Source organism: Physella acuta, unplaced genomic scaffold (assembly GCF_028476545.2).
Source record: "Physella acuta isolate Inbredline_101_S28 unplaced genomic scaffold, ASM2847654v3 ptg001272l, whole genome shotgun sequence".
NCBI classification, from domain to species: domain Eukaryota; kingdom Metazoa; phylum Mollusca; class Gastropoda; family Physidae; genus Physella; species Physella acuta.
Window position 1 is genome coordinate 127,830 of NW_026732787.1, and position 23,029 is coordinate 150,858.

At 34.4% G+C, this 23,029-nt stretch overlaps 1 protein-coding gene and 2 long non-coding RNA genes across 3 annotated transcripts; 1 reads left to right on the forward strand and 2 right to left on the reverse strand.

Annotated features, from left to right (window-relative positions):
* Nucleotides 1-232: 232 nt before the first annotated feature.
* LOC131957855 (uncharacterized) lies at nucleotides 233-2,621 on the reverse strand. Its single transcript, XM_059322658.1, has 2 exons — nucleotides 2,551-2,621; nucleotides 233-1,423 (listed from the first exon to the last, which is right to left on the reverse strand). Exon 2 carries the CDS (start codon nucleotides 1,415-1,417, stop codon nucleotides 233-235), a length of 1,185 nt encoding a protein of 394 aa, XP_059178641.1. The 5' UTR covers nucleotides 1,418-1,423; nucleotides 2,551-2,621.
* Nucleotides 2,622-6,089: 3,468 nt separating this feature from the next.
* Nucleotides 6,090-8,486, reverse strand: LOC131957849 (uncharacterized). The gene is made up of 5 exons (XR_009389142.1): nucleotides 8,149-8,486; nucleotides 7,796-7,968; nucleotides 7,339-7,438; nucleotides 6,977-7,072; nucleotides 6,090-6,861 (listed from the first exon to the last, which is right to left on the reverse strand). It is a non-coding gene; the product is annotated as an uncharacterized LOC131957849 (long non-coding RNA).
* A 12,558-nt stretch (nucleotides 8,487-21,044) lies between these two features.
* LOC131957850 (uncharacterized) lies at nucleotides 21,045-23,022 on the forward strand. Its single transcript, XR_009389143.1, has 3 exons — nucleotides 21,045-21,126; nucleotides 22,571-22,625; nucleotides 22,928-23,022. It is a non-coding gene; the product is annotated as an uncharacterized LOC131957850 (long non-coding RNA).
* The last annotated feature ends 7 nt before the right edge of the window (nucleotides 23,023-23,029 follow it).

The window sequence follows — 23,029 nt, forward strand, 5'->3', positions numbered from 1 at the left end:
ACGTTGAAAAAAGTTATTAAACTTATTTTCTGATTAAATATATAGATTTCATTAATTATATCGTAGCTCAATAAATAAACACACATGAATTTGTTTTAGAATTACAGAGTACAGATTATTACTTTTATTCTACATATCTAAATTGATAAAACAAAATACGATAGCAAAGCTGGTATAGAAGAAAAAAGTCATATCTGTTTGTAAGGAAAAACGACTTCACTATAGGCTATGTTTATTGCTTCAAACGCTTTTTTGCTGCCCGGTATTTTTCCTCTTTTTCTGAAGTAAACTTCGCCACTACAATTGATGAGATAAACCAAACCCCGATTGGCACTGCTATCAATGGAGCGGCAATAGGTTCTGCTAAAAGTGCAAATGCAGATATCCCAAAAAGACCACCAAAAGTAGTAACACATACTGGCAAGCTACTCGGAGGATTCTTAACTATTTCAATATCTTTTTGTATTTGCAGCAGTTCAGCGTTCATTTCCTCTTTTGTTGAACTTAACCTTTTAATTTTATTCATAATAGAAACAATTTTATTTTTTAAATCCTTAAATTCTTGTGTTCCTTTATCCTGACAGTTAATTTCATCCAGCAGATGGTTCCCTTCATTTGATAGATTTTCGATAGAATTCACAGTCTCGTTGTCTAAATTACTTATAGCACGATAAACCTCACTGTTTAATAGACTTAACTTCTGTTGTATTTTTCGTTCCAACACGGGTAATTTAGCCTCTATGATCAATTTTTCTCTCGACAATACAGCGCGATCAAAATCTTCAGAACGATATCTCCCGCTCAAACTTCGAGTAACTTGAAACAAATCAGACACAGATTTATTTATTTTATTCTCCATTCCGGGATAAACCGTGTTGTAAAACAAAACTGTTCTATAGCTGCAAGCTTCTAAAAGATCATGAAATTCTTTTGGCGTCGTCTGTAGTTTAACCCATTCATCAAATGATACGCCACCGCCATTTAAATCATAACTTGTTCCATGTGTGACTACAACTATGCAATACTCAAAGAAAGCTTTACCAAAGCTTTCCTGTAAGCATTTTATTGTTTTGATATCTTCAATAGTACACTTTCCATCAAAAGTTATGACAAACAGAAGCGCGTCGAATCCATCTGGGCACAATGACATCGAATGGTAAATATTTTCTAAAGTTGTCTTCTCAGCAGTTTCGGTATCGCAAATGCCTGGTGTATCGACTACGTTGACGGTTATTTCATCTAACTCTTCGCATTCCAACTGAGATAATTTAGTACATGAAGTTTTGTCTGCTGAGCTTTTAAACTTTTTGTTACCTAAAATTGTATTTCCTGTTGAACTTTTTCCCACACCAGTCTTCCCAAGGAGAACAAAATTTATTTCTTGCTTTGGTTCGGTTTCAGTGACTTTGGTAGCCATTCGTACCTGTAAAAATACATTCAACACTCAAATAACATACTCAACAAGTTACTGAAAGGAGTTAGTTTTACATAATTATTATTAGTTTTTACTTTCTCATATATGGTGTATAGAGGAAACATTGTAATCGGAAATCGATATCGGGATTTTTACACCTTCCTGATTCGGAAAAATCTTAGTTTTGCTATTTTGTGAGTATGCCTCTGTATTTCTCTGAACACAATAACTCGAGTACCGTTTGATTTATGTTAACAAACTTGTATTATAACTAAATACAGTAAAATTCATATTGTTATCAATGTTTTAAAATAATTCATAAAATCTAAATAGGCGACTTCTCCGGGATTTATATCTTCATAATTTAAAAAAAAAAGATGCGTTCTTATTTGCATATACAAATTTTATTTTATCATTGTATTTTTTAAACAACTATCAGAGCTTGTATTTTCCCAAAGCAGTATATTCTAAGAATTTTTCGTTATTTTCTTGAAAAACACGCGATTTAGAAACAAACGTTCCTACTTTCCTGCCATCTAAGCCCTTTCTGTTATATACGAATTAATGGGTAGCTCTATCTCGTTTTATTTTATTGTACAACCTCACATACTCATCTTTTTCAAATCTTTTGATATGCCTATTCTATAATTAGTGATGCTATTTATTTTAATAAAGCTAACTACGTACATCCAAAAAAGATTAAAGAATTTGTCCTACGTAAACAATGTAGTTGTTCTTTGATGTTATGATCAAATATCTTCTTTTTGTATCATTAATTGAAATAAAGTCAAATACTTTCACATACATTACCATACCATGCAGGTAACATGTATATCATACTTTTATCATTGTAAGTTTAACAAAGACAAATACATGACTCCCTTTCCGAACCTCTGATCATTAACTAGTCAAATAATTTAAATTGATTAAGTATAGAAATAAGCTACTACCAAAGGTATAAAAAAGTATAGACAAATCACATTTTAACAGAATGCTTAATATGTTTCAATAAACAATGAACATCCTACGTTACGGTTTTAAATTTAATAAACCTGGTTTTATGTTGTTTTAGTAAACGTATTACTAAAGTATTATGTCATATAGTATAGTAAATAATCAGATAAATAACAACTTACTTTACTCAGCTATACTAATATGATACTATAAACTAAAGCGCACTTCAGATATAGCCTATAACCACTTGAAATAGTGTGATGTGAATCAGAAGTCTGTTATTTTACACAGCTTCTGACTGCTATTTATACCCCAGCGGTTAAAAGCCACATGTGACTCTCTTAAAAAAAGGGCGTGGTCTTGGTTTCCCCCAAGTTTTCGATAAGCGATTCAGGATCTAAATATGGCAGAGAAATCCCAGAAAATATGAACATGTTTTCCTAAAAATCGTATTGTGTTTTTCTTAGGTGAAGATCTGCCGCCTTACGGGTCTGATCGAGCTAGTCCTGTCTGCTAGCGTTTCAGAGGAGGATCCTTCCTTTTTATGATATAACAAGCTAGTGTCTGAAAATGTTATTTGCAATGAATAGACGCCCTTATGCGCTAGCCTTGTTTAGTTGCCGCCCGTGTTGACAACCTACTTACTGTCCCAACATGAAATATTTTATAATAGGAGTAGCCAGTAGCCAGGAGTTTTTTATGTAGGGGGTGTTCAAATTGTCCTTATCATATATATATATATATATATATATATATATATATATATATATATATATATATATATATATATATATATTAATATATTATAAATATCACAAATCACATTTTACTAATAGCCCGACAATAAAACATATCTTTTCAATTACACACATAATTGTGATTAAGGTTTAATAAAGAATTACAAAAGCATTGACAATAGGACATATATTGAATTGTGAAAACCCTCCACAGATATGCTTTCCAAACGAGACGTCTGAAATGTAATCGTAGGTGGTCAGTATATGGTAAGGGGAGACAGTCGGTGAGGACATGCAAGAAAGATGACCAGGTCAGGGTGTGTTTTCGTACATTAAAATCTTGGCTACTGTATTGAAAGACTGTGTTGGCTCGGTCGACTTCAACTGTCGATTATTGACAACCTACACTTTGCTGGTAAAATACATTACATAAATAACACGATTTGATAGAATAAGTAATCTGATTAAACATCGACAATGAGCGGCATATACATTTATGCCGAAAAACGTCATTACCAGAAACTCAAACAGTTTAGTGCAGGCATAGGGTTAAATGACAATATTTCGCTGAATTTCGATCATTCAAGTACCTTGGCGTCATAATATTTGATCACGGAACAAAGCAAGAGGTACTTGCAAGAACTGCCCAAACAATCGCAGCCATCAGTAAGTTATGAAGCATTTAGCAACGTCCTATCAAAAGCAATATCACAGCTGCCTGTTGCAGTTACTTAAATCAGCAGAAGACCGAGAAAATCCTCCGTGATGCCCCAACCATCCCAGGGGTTAAGAGACAATTGACTGATCACTTAACTACCCTGTCTCATTAACCCTACATTTTCTATCTCTGCCCCTCCTAACCGTTTAGGTCTTAGCGCATCAAATAATGGCTGTCTTTGTGTATTTCATTTCGTGTTTTCCCAAATTTACTTCACATGTCACGTGGGGATGGGTAGGTTTGCCTTGCATTTACCCCTCTTCTGTCACTATAGGTCTATATCTCTACCCAGCATACTCCTAAGTGTGGTATTAATATCACTCTACACAATTACGGTTTGGTCAGTCCATATGATTTATAGCCAACACAGAGTGACCATAGCGTCAGTTTTTAGATGTTTAACATTTTTTTAACTAAGGGTTTCATGGGGGGGGGGGTGTTTAACCCCTACCTATCACCTCCCTCCTCCACATGTCTACGCCACTGATAATAGGTTAGGTGAACGACATTCATTCCAGAATTCATGCTTTTTTTTATTTATCACGTACCTTTAATTATTTTCCAAGGAAACTGCTTTCAAGGAAACTTCATTGTCAAGCTAACACCTTTAACCTTTAAGGTTATTGCGTTTTATTTTATTCTATATTTAGTTTTCTAAGCAAGGTCTGTGGGAAACAAGTTATCTGCATACATCCATTGTGTATTTGGTCATGCATATATTATCATGAATAGATCGCTTGTTGACCATCGTAAATGATATTGCTGCATAATTACCTTTGTACCAATTTTTGTCTAGGATTCGCAATTGTTGGTAGAATATTGCAGATGTTAAAAATGTTTATTAAAATAACATGTATAATGTACTGATTTGATAATTATTAAGCAAGACTGCAATATTCAAAGATTTAAAAAATGCAGCCAAAATAATCATGGCTATTGTTGTATTTTTAGACTTAACTCTTTGAGTCTTAACTATATGCTAAAAATTATTAGATTTAGGTTTAGAAATAAACATTTTTTTGTTACTTTGATTTCCATCACCCGCCCCTGCCTTTAATAACAATATATTTGAAATAATAATTATTATTAACATGACCATTTAAGTTGTTTTAAAGATCGGTTAAATGACAGTGTACTATTAATAACTACCTTTGTGTTGAATAACGTCACGTTTGGTGCTAAAAATATTACAGTCAGAAAAAAACAAGTTTGTGCACAGCCTGACAGTTTCCGCTCCAGTTAAACATAAAGCCTATTTTCCCACTGACAAAGGATTTATTTTAAAAGAGATAAAATGTATATAATCCTGCGGATTTACAGAATTATGTTGAACTGACTTTTCTTGAAAAACCCTGTTTATGTTGTTGTTTTTTTTATAAAATATGTAGGGTATTGCGTTTGTTAATATTTTGTGGCGCTGAGAAGGTGACGTATGCCCACTTTTTTTTAAACGAAACTAGTTTAAAGGGTTAGCTCATAAATCGTTGAAAGGCTATAAAGACACACTCATGCAACAAGGTGGCCGCTCACTTTGTTGCCGTAAACACGGCCTAAGGGACAAGACAGCCACCCAACGTGGACAATAAAACTATCATCGTTAGTCGATAGTTATATTTGGTCACACTCTGGTGATCACATGACAAAATTTTATTTAAACGACAAAGGTCATTGCGGAGCAAAGTTAATCATATTGTGCACGCTAACAAAGCAGTATTAGTGGTGATAATCCAGCTATGGCTTCTCATCAGAGGCGTAGCGAGGGAGGGGGGGCGGGTGGGACATATATGGGTTGGAAAAATATATTGAAAGCTTGAGGGGAGTGCAAATCGAAATCCTGAGGGGGGGGGGGGGTGCAAATCGAAAGTTTGTCCCCGGGCGCCGGGAAGGATCGCTACGCCTCTGCTTCTCATTATATCGCAGAAAGGCATCAGAACTTTTATGACGACAGACCTACACTAGACAACAGCCAGCAAAAAAAGTTAACATTACGTTTGTTTTTATGATGCACTAAAAACATAATTTTTACATTACGATCCTAAGGCAGGCCCAATCACTTTTTGAAAATTATGTCAAGTATTTGAATATTAATGTGATTACGCCTTCCATCATCTCTAATGTTTTGTGCATTTTCATGTCTTATACATTTTATATACCGATAATGCTATTTTTTTAAAAATTAGTTTAACGTAGTCATTTAGTATATTTCACGATTATTATGAGTAAAAAGTTAATTTTTTTTAAAAAGCAAACAAAATCCACCTGACAATTAAAAATAAATGATAATTTGACTAAATCCTCCTAAATACAATAATATTTAGCTTTGAGATATGTTATCTGAAATCATTTAACCATGGTATTATTTGTCCATTATGTATTTTCTCATGAGATCTTTTGTCCTGAGATCATTTGTCCTGAGATCATTTGTCCATGAGATATTTTGTCTGAGATCATTTGTCCTGAGATCATGTGTTCTCTCACCTAGCCGACATACAAATAACTTTTGTAATGATTTTTAAAGTGGAGACAAATATTAAACTCTAGACATGTACAGAATCAAACAACTATTTACCATGGTAAAGGTATATTTCTTTTTTCTAAGTCGCATATAAATGCATATTTGAAATGCTATTTTTTCCACACCAACAACGGAGTTCGGCTGGACATACATGTTTACATCTTCCGTTTCAGAAAACTCGGCATAGGCCCTTGATTTGTGTGGCTCTATAAATTTACAGTTCACAAGCACGATTACGAAATGTGTACCAGTCAACAGTTTAAATTTGATTTGCCAAGCATTTAATTCTTAACTAATAGTTGTAAAAAGCGTTACCTCTTGTCCTAATGAATATTTCGGAATAGTTTTGTGTGATACCAATTTCATTTGCAGCCCAAATTTTTACATTTAGGAAACGTGCGTGTATATCGTCGTTAATTAGAGCAAAACTTGTTGTTACATTGGTTTTGTAATGCCATTTTCCTGAGACGACTTCCAAGACATAAAATAAATAGTCGCCTCCATGGACTACTTTAAGCAGTGGCTGTAAATATCAATAGTTGTTTAAGTAATCTTATTGACTATTAAATCCAAATTTGTAAAACTTATTACGATAATTTAACATAATCTTTAATTAGTAATTTGACAACTGACGCTACCTTCCAAGTGTTTGTAGATTTCTAGATTATCTAATTTGTTGCTTGGTCGGAATTGATAAAAGCTAAACTTGTTTAGTTCTGGTGCTTTATCGGGAACTAAACAAAATAAATAAGACATTAAATCATAGAAAATGTGGAGTGCATTGTTTGAAAACATCGTTTTATTTATTCAAAAGAAAAACTTAAAGTTTTAATATAATTCAGTTTAATTGAAGCGTTATAGAGATTTTTATTTCACTTTGAATAATCAATGTTACATGAGGAATTGCTCATGATATCTTAAATAAATATATAAAAAAAACGGTAATTACTTATTCTGTCTTTGATTAATATCGAAATTAAAATATCACCAGACCACTTACTGTGTTTATTTTTATTTCTGTTTCCAAATCTATGGGCAATATTATGAGCTACACTGCCGCTTGTGTCATAAAAGACGTTATATTAAGTTTCAGATATTACCTAAAATAAAAATGTGTATTTTTAGATTAACAATGTAGGTTGTTTTTATATTCTGTGAGTGGTCGGTTACTCTAAATCCATTTCAAAACATTGAAATAGAAGGATTTTGTTTCTAATATATATATATAGGCCTATATATATATATATATATATATATATATATATATATATATATATATATATATATATATATACACATATATATATATATATATATATATATACATAATGCATAAATGTCCTGCCAACTAATTGTACACAACCAATAATGATGTATCGCTGAAAACGTTATTAATTGTGTTCACTAATCATTTTCACTGTAAATTAAACGAAAAATTGACAAATAACAGAGCCCACCTCGATAAACGTTCGAGTTTCCAGCTGTTCCACGATAAATTCTTGAAACTTTGTGTTCTGTGTACATAATTCTCTCATTAGCAGGTCGCCTTCAACATAAGCCTTGGGATTAAGACACGTATCAGTTGTCCGAGACTCGGAAGAAATGATTGGTTCTAGATGGTCGTCAATTACTGCTCGAAATGCAACATGTACTCTTTTAAATATAAAGTACAAAGTCAAATATATATATATATATATATATATATATATATATATATATATATATATATATATATATATATATATATATATATATATATAGGCGAATGTGTGTATGCATACATTAAGAAATTAAGTTAACCATAACTTACGGTGCAGTGCATGAAGTGTTAAATGAATCCAACAGCCAAAACAAAGCAGCAGAGAAGCAACATACATTATGAGATATTCCAGGTCTTTTAGTTTTTCGTTAAGTGAGAATTTAAAATGACTAATAGATAACCACTACTTGATGCAGTTGAATGGCAATTTTAATTATTTATGTTCTAATTTATACTGCTGTGTTAATAACGGTTGGGTTATCTAACGAAAATATTTTCTAACGGAAATATTATCACACGGAAATATTTTATATCGGAAATATTATCTAACTGCAATGATAACATTATAACAACGACCAATTCATGTTACTGCTTGCCAATATAGCTCTGGTATGGCACCTTACTAATTAAACAAACATTTGTCACACTTAGTATGTTTCTAAAAATACGTTCAGGTACTTAACCTACTTATTTCGCTGGGAATTTCCGAAATTGTCTTATACAAATCCTCTTAACGTAACACAAAACAAAGCTGATTTAAATATATTAAAATCATTAATACGTCGTAGAATATTTTGGAAGAATAGAATTACATCAAATACGTTTTCAGAATGATAAAATGTATAAAATTCTGTTTAAATCCTTGACACATTATGCTGTACACAGTCACACATATTTTACCAACACATCCATATGCACGCTAACTCTATGTAAGGTATACTTTATATCTTTAGATAAAAAAATAAAAAGCTAATGTAAATAATTGTCTAAACTTGATGTGCATCAAGCGTGCACAAGCGATGTACAAGATGAAGTTCAATCATTTACACAATATCTGAATTCGAAGTTTTAAAGAAAACGGAGGCCTTTTGCATATTTCTTTTTTTTTAAATATGAGTAATTCTTAAATGTTTTTAAATAGAATGGCAATTACATCAACACAAAATTTCGTTTTAAATTGTATATTATAAAAAAAATTCTAACATTCTAAAGTTAGATAACAGTGAAAAAAAATGTAAAAGTCGATTTCCTCATAATCAAACAAGAGATTCAGCAAGTTTTTTCAATATAATAATGGTTTTAATGTTTAAATATAGTTCTTTGTAATTTAGCATTCGCTATAGTAAACTGAGAGCTACCTGCACATACATGTGGCTACAACGAAACATATATAATCATCAACTACCATTTCATTGAGCTAAATTATAAACGGGTGAGGGGGGGGGGGGTCTAGCATTTCTGTTTTTCTTTATATTTGTTTTTTTTTCTTTTATTATTAGCTGGACTATCTACTTAGTGACTTTTCTAGTAATAAACATTACATCTTAAGTTTATCAGATTCTATCAATAAAACGAAGACTTTATTTTCTTTTTTGAAACGAGACTTTAAAAAAAAAAGACTTAAATAAGATTTGTCACAATATAGTTGATCCCCTTCTACTTCCCAACACCTTATCTCCCTTGAATTGGTCTTTTAAATGTGTCTGCTGTCTTAACCTCACCCACTTCCCAACAGGAGTTGGCTGTATTTGTGAACAACAACTCCCCTTACAACACAATTAATTGTATAACTAATTATACTAAAATATTTCACCAGCTGGTAGCAATCAAGTTCCACAACCCTGTCAATATATTTAAAATTGTAATTTCTTCCTTTATCTCCCATAAATCAGAATTTATGAAGAGGCTGTAATATATTGAGATAATTGTGAGGTCAAGGGAACTCACTCTTCTTGTGTTGGTTATATTTATAATGTTGTTATTATGAGTGATGTCCCTTGTGTATTGTTCTTCCTCTTCCGTTAACGAATAAAGATGTCTACATGTTGGTGGCTTCTATCTCCGTTGTGTATTCCTAATCTATTATATCTGGCGACGAAGATAAATGATCCACTAGAAAGAGCACCTACTTACGCAAAAAAGAGGTTTGCTAGAGCATATTAGCTAAGTATTTCTAGGATAATGGCGCTGTATGGCCAAATAAAAGAATTTGATTCGAATGATGAAATCATTCATGATTATCTAGATAGGTTAAGTTTTTACCTTGAAGCAAACAACGTGACGATAGAAGCCAAAAAGAGAGCTGTTTTGTTAACAGTCATAGGGCCTAAACAATTTAGGCTACTAAAAGACTTATGCGCACCAGCTAGTCTAACTACCAAGAGCTTTAACGAGCTGAGCAAATTGCTAACAGACCACCATGCGCCTACCCCATCAAAGTTTCTATGTCGAGCTAGATTTGACAGTAGGACTCGTCAACCAAACGAGTCAATATCAGAATATGTTGCTGCTTTACGTCATCTAAGTAGATTCTGTGAATTCGGAGACACGCTGTCTGACAGACTATGTGAAAAGTTTGTGACAGGTGTAAACAGCCCTGATGTTCAAAGAAAGTTGCTGCTCGAGTCAGATCTAACATTGGAAAAAGCAATACAACTTGCAACTTCATACCAGCAGTCATCCGATGCGGCGAGATCTCTAACGTCTTCAGAGATCCATGCAGTAAACAGCAGGTTAGTCAATAAACACCAACCCCATCAGAGCATTTCACCTTATGCTAAACAGCCTGCACGTTTAAAGCCTAGATCTAAATCTAGTAATAATTATCAAAAATGTCATCGATGCAAAGGTCCCCATGCATCTCATCGGTGCAAGTTCAAGTCTGCAACTTGTTATAAGTGCAGTAAGCAAGGTCACATTGCTAAGGCCTGCTTTGCAAAGTCTTCGTCTGTTGCTAAATCTAGCCAGTCAAGACAGTACTGCAACCAAAGGCAGCACTATGTTAACTCTCACCAAGACTACCTAACCCAACCAATGAACCACTCTACCTGTGAAAATGCTCAAACTGATTCGCAGCCGGATTTCAGCCTGTTCTCTGTGAAATCAATAAGTCATGCTCCCATCAATGTACCAGTTAATATCAACGGTAAGAGCATCAGCTTCCAACTTGACACTGGAGCATCTCTAACAGTCATCACAAAGAAGGACTTTGACGCTGTCACAGGAGGATCAGTGCCTCTACAACCATGTCACAAGTGTCTAACAACATACACTGGTGACAATGTTCCGGTAATAGGAGAGTGTATGGTTCATGTAAGTTATAATGGTCAAAGTGTTAAACTTCCTATTCTTGTGGTTGAAGGAAATGGACCACCATTACTAGGTAGGAACTGGTTAAGTGATCTTAAGTTAAATTGGGAGAGTATATGTTCATTGAACAGTGCAAAAGAATCTAGTCTTACTTCAATAGATAAAGTTATATCTGAAAATAAATGTGTTTTTGGTAATCCAGGATTACTAAATGATAGAACAGTGAAGATAAGCATTAAAGACACAAATCCAAGATACTGCAAAGCTAGAGTTCCACCTTATGCAATGAGGAATAAAATTGAAAATGAGCTAAGTAGATTGGAATCTAATGGCATCATAAAGAAAGTAGACTATTCCGATTGGGCAACGCCCTTTGTGCCAGTGTTAAAGAAGGATGGTTCTATAAGAATTTGTGGAGACTATAAAACTACACTGAATAAGCAAATAGAGCTAAATAGGTACCCTATACCTAACATTGAGGAAATTTCTTTGAATTTGGCAGGAGGAGACAAATTCACTGAATTAGACTTTAGTCATGCTTACACTCAACTAGAACTGCATCCAGATTCAAAAGTCTATACGACAATAAACACACATAAAGGACTCTACCAATATGAAAGACTATGTTTTGGCATATCATCTAGTCCTGGAATTTTCCAAGCTGTCATAGACAGTATTTTTAAGGATATTCCAAATTTTTGTGTTTACTTTGACAATGTGTACATAACTGGTAAGAATGACACTGAACATCTTAAAACACTTGATAAAGTATTGAAAATAGTTGGTGAAAAAGGTTTAAAGATAAACAAAGATAAATGTCAATTCATGTTGACAGAACTTAGTTTTCTTGGTTATATATTGAGCAAACAAGGCATCAGACCTCAACCTGAGAAAACAAAAGCCATTAAAGAAGCACCCAAACCTGAAAATACCCAACAACTAACAGCTTTTTTGGGCTTGATAAATTACTATGCAAAGTTCATAGGGAATCTGTCTGGTAAACTATCACCACTGTACAAGCTGCTACAGAAAAATGCAACTTGGCACTGGGGTAAACAACAAGAAGCTGCTTTTAATACAGCAAAAGAGGCTTTGTCTTCTGACACCTTACTAACTCACTATGACCCAGGGAAAAGACTTATATTAACATGTGATGCTTCACCAGATGGTGTAGGAGCAGTCTTGTCCCACATGGATGAGAAGGGTGACAGACCCATTGCTTTTGCCAGTAGATCTTTGAACCAGGCTGAGAAAAATTATTCTCAGTTAGATAGGGAAGGCTTAGGCATCATTTTTGGTGTTAAGAAATTTCATAAATTTCTGTTTGGTAGGAAGTTCACCATCTTTACAGATCATAAACCATTGCTAGGTTTATTTGGAGAAAACAAAACCCTACCTGAGCATGCCTCACCAAGAATTCAAAGATGGGCTATCACACTAACTGCATACAATTATGAATTGAAATACAAACCTGGATCTGAGAATAGTGCAGATAGTCTTAGTAGATTACCTTTAAAAAACCAAAGCCTTAGCTATATACCAGAAGATGTATTTGTTCTTTTCACTATCATGGATAACTCCAATATAAATGTGAATGATATTAAAAGAGAAACAAAAAGATGAGTGCTTAATAAAAGTATATGAGCACTGTAAAAATGGTTGGCCTGAAGAGTCAGTGAATGATGACTTAAGGCCATATTAAATAAGAAATAAAAACCTTTGTGAAGATAATATAAAAGATGGAGAAGATGCAGTCCATTATCAGTCAGAGTTGCCTAAACAAAGTATTTGTAACTTAATAAATGATTATGGTGATATGGCAATTTCAAATGCTTTAAGTAAGAAGGAATGTGATCATCAAACAACTTTGCTAACATCATTAGCACTTACAGAAACTAAAAGAAACTAAAAGGGTAACATCAAAAGTAAATACCAAACAGAAGAAGCTAAATGTGACAATGAAAGAGTAAACAGGTTATTAGCCAAATACCGCACAACTCCTCATATAACAACAGATGTTGCACCATGCGAATTGCTATGTGGTAGGAAAATTAAAACTCATCTTGACCTACTACATCCAACTGTTCAAAGGTCTGTTTCCCAACATCAACATACACAAAAAGTAAATCATGACAAAACATCCATTGAAGAGAATTTGGATATAATGAGAATGTGTATCTAAGAAATAATGGGAGAAAGGAAAAATGGATACCAGGTCAAATTGTTCAATGTACAGGACCTGTGTCTTATAAAGTAAAAACAAATGATGGACTTATTGTCCGTAGACATGCAGACCAGTTAAAAATAACTTGTGCAGATAAGTGTGAATCTGTCAATCCCACCAAATCTGAACAGTTCACACCAACTCAGTTTGTTCCACAACCAAGTTCTGTTGATATGAGTGAACCAAGTTGTCTAGAGTCAGAAAATGTAAATTCTGGAGTTAATGATTTAAATCCTAGACCTCCTGAGATAGAGAATCCAAATGGTCAGAATATTGAGTCACCAAATCAAAAGCCACTGAGAAGGTCAAACAGGACAATCAAAGTCCCAAATAAGTTAGACCTATGATTTTAAAGGTCAAAAGGACTTTGACATCATTGTTTTGTATTTTAATTATGTTGTAACATATTGTGCATTGTTTGTAAGGATGTAATCTACCATAGTGTTCATGTTACAATATAATTGGTGATTTTAGGATACTATCAATTGTTCTATTGAGAGATGTGTTGTTGTATTCTAAGGGTAAAGGGATGTAATATATTGAGATAATTGTGAGGTCAAGGGAACTCACTCTTCTTGTGTTGGTTATATTTATAATGTTGTTATTATGAGTGATGTCCCTTGTGTATTGTTCTTCCTCTTCCGTTAACGAATAAAGATGTCTACATGTTGATGGCTTCTATCTCCGTTGTGTATTCCTAATCTATTATAGAGGCTTTCACTTAGAGTTAACAATATTACAACAACAAAAAATAATTAAAAAGTATTATTTCGCTAATCGCAAAGTGTTTAGTTATACAAACATATTTTTTTAGTTATATATATTCTTAAATTACATTTTGGCTTAAGTGCATCTGTAGATAGACAGAAAATCAAAGATATGGACAGGATTTGTTCAACAAGCCACACAGAGAGACATAAGATATTCACAGGATGTGTTAAATAAGTCACAAAGAGGTTCTAGCTTGAAGTGTGAAGCCATACAAATGGAAATGGGTTAATAGAACCGCTAAGTCAATGCTGGGTGTAATTGGCTAAGATTACCATACAACGAATTTATTCATGAAATAGAATTATTTTGTCAGCATCTTTGTACGTTTTAAAAATACGTTTCAAACAATATAGATCTGCGTGTATTTTCTATAGAATATTACATTGAGAAAGACAGCCTAGCATTACATAGGACAGTGATAAAACATAGATTTTATCATCCAATATAATGTTCGTCAGATCAAGCGAAATGAGTGTGGTACAAATTGCACCACGTCTTGCTCACCTATCTGTTCATCTTAAAGAAATGTGTATAAAATGAAATAAACCAAACTGTACCTTCACATCCAAACCAGATGAATTGATATGATGGGACAAAGCAAATGTGCGGAAACCCAGTGTTTCATTGACTGACATTATATGTGTTAGAAGTGTTTCTTTTGATGTCAAACTTCATATAAGGACATGCGCGTAAAAGTATTGAATGGGAAGAGATTCATTGATACGTTTGACTAATCCTGCTATAGTACCTTAAATTAAAATAATTCACGATAAGTTGCAACAAACCACGTGTGCTAAACAGCCATCTTGTTTCTAGATAACAAAACGATCGCCAGTCGTTTTGTTTACTTTATGTGCATACAGTGGCGTAGCCAGGATCGTCTCAAGGGGGGGGTCCAACTTTTACCCGGGGACAAGCTTTCGATTTGCACCCCCCCCCCCCATCAGACTTTTGATTTCCCCCCCCCCCCCTAATACTTTCGATTTGCACCCCCCCCCCTTCTCAAACTTTCGATTTGCACCCCCCTCATACTTTATATATATATCGAGGGGTCTAACCCCCCCCCCCCCCTGCCTACGCCACTGTGTACATTACGCCTCTGTGTGCATATGCTCTTTGTGATGACTCTAGTTCAGGGTAGATGGTAGAAACAGACTATAGCTTAATTAGCTAAACAGACCAATGTGGGATGGTGAGCTAACCACTGAAGCATGGGACAGTAGTTAGATCTGCTCAGACGCAGTTAGCGCAAGAGAACGGTCAGAGTTAGGTAGAGAATTAGAAGATGTTAGCTAACGGTAGAGTGTAGATGGTGTTAGGATAAGTTAGGGAACAGTTAGATAGAAGTTGTAGTTAGATAGTGTAGCAGATAGGCAGATTTTAGGACATAGTTAGGGCAGTGGGGTAGGGAATGATTGTGTAAATAAAGAAGTATAGAACACTTTGAATCGGACTTGTTTTTTTTTTTGTGTGTCACAGAACTGTACCTGGCACATAAGAAGAGGCGATCCACCCCCCCCCCCCTCCCCCGTTGGAGAAAGGACAAACCATCTTACTCCCTCACACTCTTCTATTTGTTGTTTTAAAATTATACAACTTTAAAAATTGAAGCTTTGACAAGAAATGTACAGTTCATTGTCATCGAAACACTATTAAACACTGTTTAGTACGCTTTATATTAAACTGAAACAATGCATAATGTACATGTCTGTCAGTGTTAAGAACGTACTATGACCATTCCCTTCACCCCCTCATCCCCTTCTTGCTATTCAACTAACGACCAGTTTATAATCTGGTTACAGCATGCTGTGATAGGCTTGAGCGCGTTCATCAGGCTTTACATCGGACTGTATGCGACACATGTGTTAATGTGTTTGCCCATCTCTCCGTATAGGGTTTTCTAGCAACGAATGTAAATACTAGATGGGATAAGCATTCACTTAGGCCTTGTAATTGACCCTATCTACACGGATGTGTTATTCGCGGTTGAATGAACATTGGTTATTTATAACTCATCGGCTCTTGATGCACTATCCAGAGGTGTGTTATGGGAGGGGGCGTGTCTACCTTCATGCGCTTTACCCAGTGTTGTGTAGTAGGCTATTATCAAACGGCAATAAACTTGTATACTTACTTACTTACTTAATCCTCATCACTCCCTGTGGAGTATAGGGCAGCAACAAATCTCCGCCATTCCGCCCTGTCCTGGGCGAGCCACTTTAGTTCATGCCAGGTTTTGCCAGTAGCCTGTACTTCTACTTCGATCTCCCTCCTCCATGTTCCCAGTGGTCTTCCTCTATTTCTCTTTCCGGGTGGGTTCCACTTCAGCGCCATGTTGGGGAGTCTTTTTTTGCTCATGCGTAGGACATTGCCCAGCCATCTCCATCTCCTCGTTCGAACTTCTGAGACAATGTCGTTTAATCCTGTCCTTCGCCATATTTCCTTGTTCGGGACTTTGTCGTCCCACTTTATCCTGAGGATGCGTTGGAGGGATCTTCTTTCAAAGCCTCTAAGTCGGCTCTCTCCTTTCTTGTTTAGTTTCCATGACTGCAGCATAGAGGAGTACAGAACGTACATTTGACTTATAGATCCTTATTTTAGTTCTCTGCTGCAGTGAGGATGATTTCCAGATCTTGGCGAGTCTGTTGAAAGCTTGTGCTGCCATTGCTATTCTGGTGGCAATTTCTTTCTCCATGCTGCCATTTGCTGATATATAGCTGCCGAGGTACTTAAAGTCTTCGACCTCTTCTAGCTCTACTCCATTCGCAAAGGTCTTGAGAGCACTTTTGGTTTTTATTTTCATTAGCTTGGTTTTTCCGGAGTTTATCTTTAGCCCAACGCTTTTGGCAATTTGCTCTATTCTTGTGGTTTTCGCTTGTGTAAACGTGTGTAAGCTACAATTTAAGTAGGGATAGACATTGTATTAAAGTGAGAAGACCGGCTAACAAACAGAACTTAATCTGGTTTGATGATAACTGTTCTGAGAATAACACTCGATTGATAGGATGTGCAATACTTAATAGTCATTAATTCATTAACTGTTGTATAACACACATTCATTTGAATACTTGAAAAAATAAACGATGACTGAGTATGAGTGAGAGTTACGGAAAGTGTGTAGTGTGGTGTGTGTTGGATACGTAGGAACATCCTGGATTATGTAGGTCGCTTCTCCGAGCTTTCCCCCAAAAACTATTTTTAGCTTCTTGACAAATGCTAATTTAATTAGTAAAGCAAAACACGGGGGTTACCAGGGCAATAATGTTAGTAGCTACAAGGACTGGTAATTGTAGATTAATTACCAATATTTTACTGATTATTAGCTATCTATTTCATTATGCAGTATTAGACTAATACGTTTTCAAAAAACTGAGAAGGATGCCATCTTACTGATGAAAAAAAAAAAGCTCGAATCATTGTAAATCATCAAAGGGGGATATGAGTTATCTCAAGCATTTTATCATTGCAATGATTATTTCATTGGAATGCTGGATTTGTGTGGCAGTTCATGCGTCTCAAGGTACGTTATAAATCATTGTTCGTTTTTAATGCATGTTGGCTATAGACCTATATATTGACAGACACATATACGTATAGCTATGTGCATGTGTATATACATCCTATATATATATATATATATATATATATATATATATATATATATATATATATATATATATGCATAATATACATATATATACATATGCATACACACACATATATATTATATATATGGGTTAAATACGTATGTAGATATATGAACATATATATATATATATATATATATATATATATATATATATATATATATATATATATATATATATTTATATATATATATAAGATATTCAACCTTTATGAGTAGGCCTATAGAATTTATAATATATTAACCTATATATTCACTGCGAACACACACATTTTTCCCACAGTTTTTATTTTTCTACCCATATTTTAATTATTACATTCCATTTCAGCAAGCAGGAATGACCAATTTAAGCACGGCGTATGTACTAACACAACACACATGTGTTCATTCGATTCGTGTTCTAATCACAAGGTTTCTTATGATATGGACTTCACAATAGAAACATATGAACATAAAAATGCCGGGGTCGGGCTACTAGAAGTTCAAGATGTATTCCAGGTAGTTACTCGTTTTTGTTCAATAATTTTGTGTTCAATTTTAAATAATAAATCTCGATTATTCTTCATAGCTCATGCTTTTATCCTTGACTGCTCTAAGTTGAAACTATTTTTTTAGTATCTACATGTACATGTAAGCCCTGCTAGGGGGGGATACCTTAAAATCTATCTACCCTTCCCTAGGCTTAACTTACTAATCTGTCCGGTCAGTGCAACCGTGGTAGAACCCACAGTGGTTAAACCCTAACCTTAGTCTAAATAATAAGTTACTAAAATAAAACAAGCTTTTACAGTTAATAAAATTTATTTAACAAAATAATAAATATGGAACCAAAAGTTATTATAAAAAACCAGAATCTAGATCTAGACAAAACACTCAAGACGTACAAAACAAACAGAACTCAACGAAACAAAACACCCAATTTCGGACCACCGTCCTAGAAAGAGGAAAAATAAGACAAATCAATTAAAAGTTATACACAAGACAGTAAGCTGACACAATTGTCAGCCTAAAGAAGAGGCTCTCAAAAGAAAGTAAAATCTACAATAATCCATGACTAAACCCAGGCCATCGTGCTACCACGTGGTCTGGATAAAACAAACATTGAAACTTCTCAAAGTCAAGACTAAATAGATCTAGTATATAGTCACTTTGTATACAAAATAAGCAAACAAAAATATGGAAAACATAATAAAACACTATAAAAATAACCCTACGTTACCATACACCACATAAACGTGACACAGAAACTCTTCAACACACAGGCCTCGACATTCCAGCAGAATGTCTCTCCATGTCGACACACCACATTCACGAACAAAGAAACCAATACTAGGCCTACGAACAAAGAAATCAATGCTACGCACAAGAAAATAGTCCCTAATACAATAATAAGTAACATTCAGGACATAAAGCAAAGTGGAGCAACAATCCAAAACAAAGTTTGCATAAATAATAACATTAAAATATAAACAAGACACAATAACCAGGCTACAAACCATTGTAAAATCAAAATCATATCAGCGCCATAATAGCGGACTACTTAACTAAAAACCACAACAATCCTAAAAGGAACACAAAAAGCGACATTCGCCTTCTTAGTTACAAATAATTATAATAACAGATAAACACACTCCAGCCGCTCACATACATGTATAAACTGCATTGTTTAAGGTAATTTCACGAGAGACAAATTAGTTAACTATTATATCTTACGATTTAAAAGTTTGTCTTCTTTTCACATTTTTTTTACAATTAACATATTATTGCAATATGGGTAGTTTATACCTAACACTGCCTGTGTGGAGTTATGAAGTGAGGTTTAGTGCACTTACGGACCAATACTCAATGTCAACACTGGCACACTATTGTGCGCATGACCGAGAACTTATTTTAACGCGACCAAACACAGCCACCCCCCGTCTGTTACACAGGTTGAGGTACAGGTATAATATGGCTAGGATGTAGCTTTGAAGTAGATAACGAATAGGAATGTGAAGCAGCTGCAGGGCCGGCGCTACCTATAAGGCGGTCGCCTTGGGAGCTGTCCGTAGGCGGGCGCAAAAATGGGTTGGAAAAATAAATTGAAAGTTTGAGAGGGGGAGGGGTTGCATATTGAAAGTTTGAAGGGGGGTGCAAATCGAAAGTTTGTCCCCGGGCACAGGGAAGGGTCGCTACGCCTCTGATAATACGGGGACACGAAAAAAAATTGCGGTGTGGGGTGCTTTTAATAAGTTTTGCCTAGGGCGGTTAATAACCTCGCGCCGGCACTGAGTAGCTAAATACTAGCCAACATTACACTAAATATTACAACCTTATAAAATTACATGAATAGACTGGGTAGCCAATAAACATTAGGCCCTCAATCACAGTGTACTAATCAAGTAAGAAAATGTATTGACAAGACTAGATCTATTTCAATATGTACATCTAAATATTTAGATGTACATATTATTGATATAGATCTATATACGGCACAAGTAAATAAGTAAATGATAACCATGGCAGTCTTCAATACACATTGAATAATATCGGGTAATTAAGACTGGGATAATACATGATTTCAATTATAAAAGCTAGAAAAAAGTAGGCTGCAGCACTAATCTTCTTCTTCGTACTTAACTATAATGTTGGAAGAGATTCCCTCCAACACAATTGAGTACACGTGTCAACTTATTATGCGCCATTTATGCAGATAGACTCCGATCTCATCCAGCTTTTCTTTTTGAATTTGCTTCTTCGTTGTTTAACCAATAACAAACTACAAGGCAGCAGTTCTTTTATTTTTGAATGCCTCTCCTAGAAGAGCTACTGTCTCTCTGCTATCGAGCCTTATCCGCTCGGGATAGCACTAATGGCAATTTAGATTATACTGCATTCATTACCAATCTTAGAGACTGGACTATTTAATAGTAGAACGATCTATATAAGTCAATTTTATCGACATTTAGTCTATTGGATAAAAACAAATATATTTAGCTGTTTCCTCCATAGAAATAAACGGAATGAAAAGAATAAATACGTTACCTTTTGTGGAATATAAATCAAGTATAATAACACGTAATAAGCACATGGATAAACAAAAAGAAAAAAAATAATCAACAAGTATAACTATAATAGTTTGAACTAAAATTAAATTTTAAAAATACCTCTACAGCGTTGTTCATACAACAATCTCTGGTTGGAGTTGATCCAGTGGAGACCGCCACAAATGTGCCTGGCCAGAGAAACCCCACTACCCCCACAGTTACCTGCATTGACTGTAGATGTTAAAAGAAATACCACGATTTTTAATGGAAAGGTAAGGGCAGAAGGGTAACATTTTATTTAGGAAACAACTTACATGAAATAACGTCGTCAGATTTAAAGGTGCACTTCACTGCCGTGAAAGATATACATGTAGGCCTAGATACGCATTAATGAAAAATAATGATACACACATTGTTACTTTTAAAAATGCATTTATATTTCACGACTGGACTAATAAAACGAATACAAGATTAATGGAATTTTTAGATTTGAATATTTCCATTTAGACTTTAGCCATTCATTTAGCCACTTGATAGATGTTGACTGGTCGGGCTAGATGTTTTAACGGCATTGACCTCAGTGTTACTTCCAGACTTTTTTCTCGTGGTGGGGGGGGGGGGGGGTAGGCATTTAAAATGGGATTTTTTTTTTGGGTGGGGGCGAAAACTAAAAAAAAATTTGGGGGGGGGGGGCGAACACTGGTAAAAGTTTATATTTTCGGTATAAATTATATTTCGTTCAAGTGGGGGGGGGGGGGGGGGCCGGTACACGTCAGGAAGAAATTTTGCTTGACATGTGCTAAAACGGCAATGGTCCATTAGCCATTCTAATTAGTGATTAGGTTCTGGAGATCAGCAACAGCAAATTGATGATGTACATATTATTTTCATTAATGAACTCTTGATTTTGGCGTATACTGTGGTTTTCGTGTTTTATAAAGCCTCGCCCATCGGACGGTAACAGAAAAAATATAATTTATATAGAAAATACAGTTTATCTTCCTCTTCTTTCTTGTCTATGTAAAAAAAAGATCGGTTAATATCGTCTAGAACGCTGGAGTAAACTTGATTAGGTTATGAATACAGGCTGCTATTAATAAGTCTACACATCGGGTATAAATCTAGTGGCTTAATAGCAGAGGCGTATCCAGGTTTTCGTTGTAGGGGGAGCGAAATGAGCAAAAAAAGGCGCCGAATTTTTAGCACGTTCTATATACATGTATTATATATATATATATATATATATATATATATATATATATATATATATATATATATATATATATATATATATATATATATATATATATATATATATATATATTTTTCAGCCAAGTGGCGCCTTTTTGGAAACTTTATATATATATATATATATATATATATATATATATATAAAGTTTCCAAAAAGGCGCCACTTGGCTGAAAATGGCCGCTCCCCCTGCTCCCCCCCCCCCCCCCTGCGTACGCTACTGCTTAATAGGTTTTGTTTTCAATACGGCAGCTCGTGAGATTTTTCAATAGCCATCACTTCTAAGCAAAGTGACAGTATGAAAAAAAATGCATAAAAAAGTTTAAAATACAAGCTGTTATGTAATAATGCACTAGAAAAGAGAAAATGATTGATTCCCTTGTAGACTAGTGAAAGTGTGAAAAATGAAATGCAAACCCACACGAGTGACCTAAAAACCTACTTTTTAAAAATTTGTTTCCTTTTAGGTTTATAAAAAAGTGAAATGTGCATCCTTTTTTGGCCTTTTTGCAACGAAACGAAGTAAGGGATTTATTGGCTATAATAAATTAAAATATTTCTTCACGCATGAAAACAAATAGAACGTTAATCATTAAATCCATTTCAAATATAAATATGTAATTTATTTTTTAAACTAACATCCTATTTTACAACTTATATTTAGTTTTCAAAATCGAATAAAATTATATAAATAGAATCTTCAGCAAACTTTTACTTTTAAAAGCATTTGTTATCTCAATTATTATGTATCTGAATAAAACGTTTCTTTAAAAAATGGTCTCTAATACATGATCTATGGTGGAAATATTAATTTGTTTTTCAAGTCCCAGCACGACCACCCGATGTAGACGACTTCAGTTTTTCTGTAATCCGACCAGACGATGTAACAGATCATCCCGTAATCTGTGTCACATGGAAGGTAGCTA

What these genes read in the sequence shown, in the direction of transcription:
- LOC131957855 (XM_059322658.1), bottom strand. Translation starts at nt 1,417, where the DNA reads ATGGCTACCAAAGTCACTGAAACCGAACCAAAGCAAGAAATAAATTTT.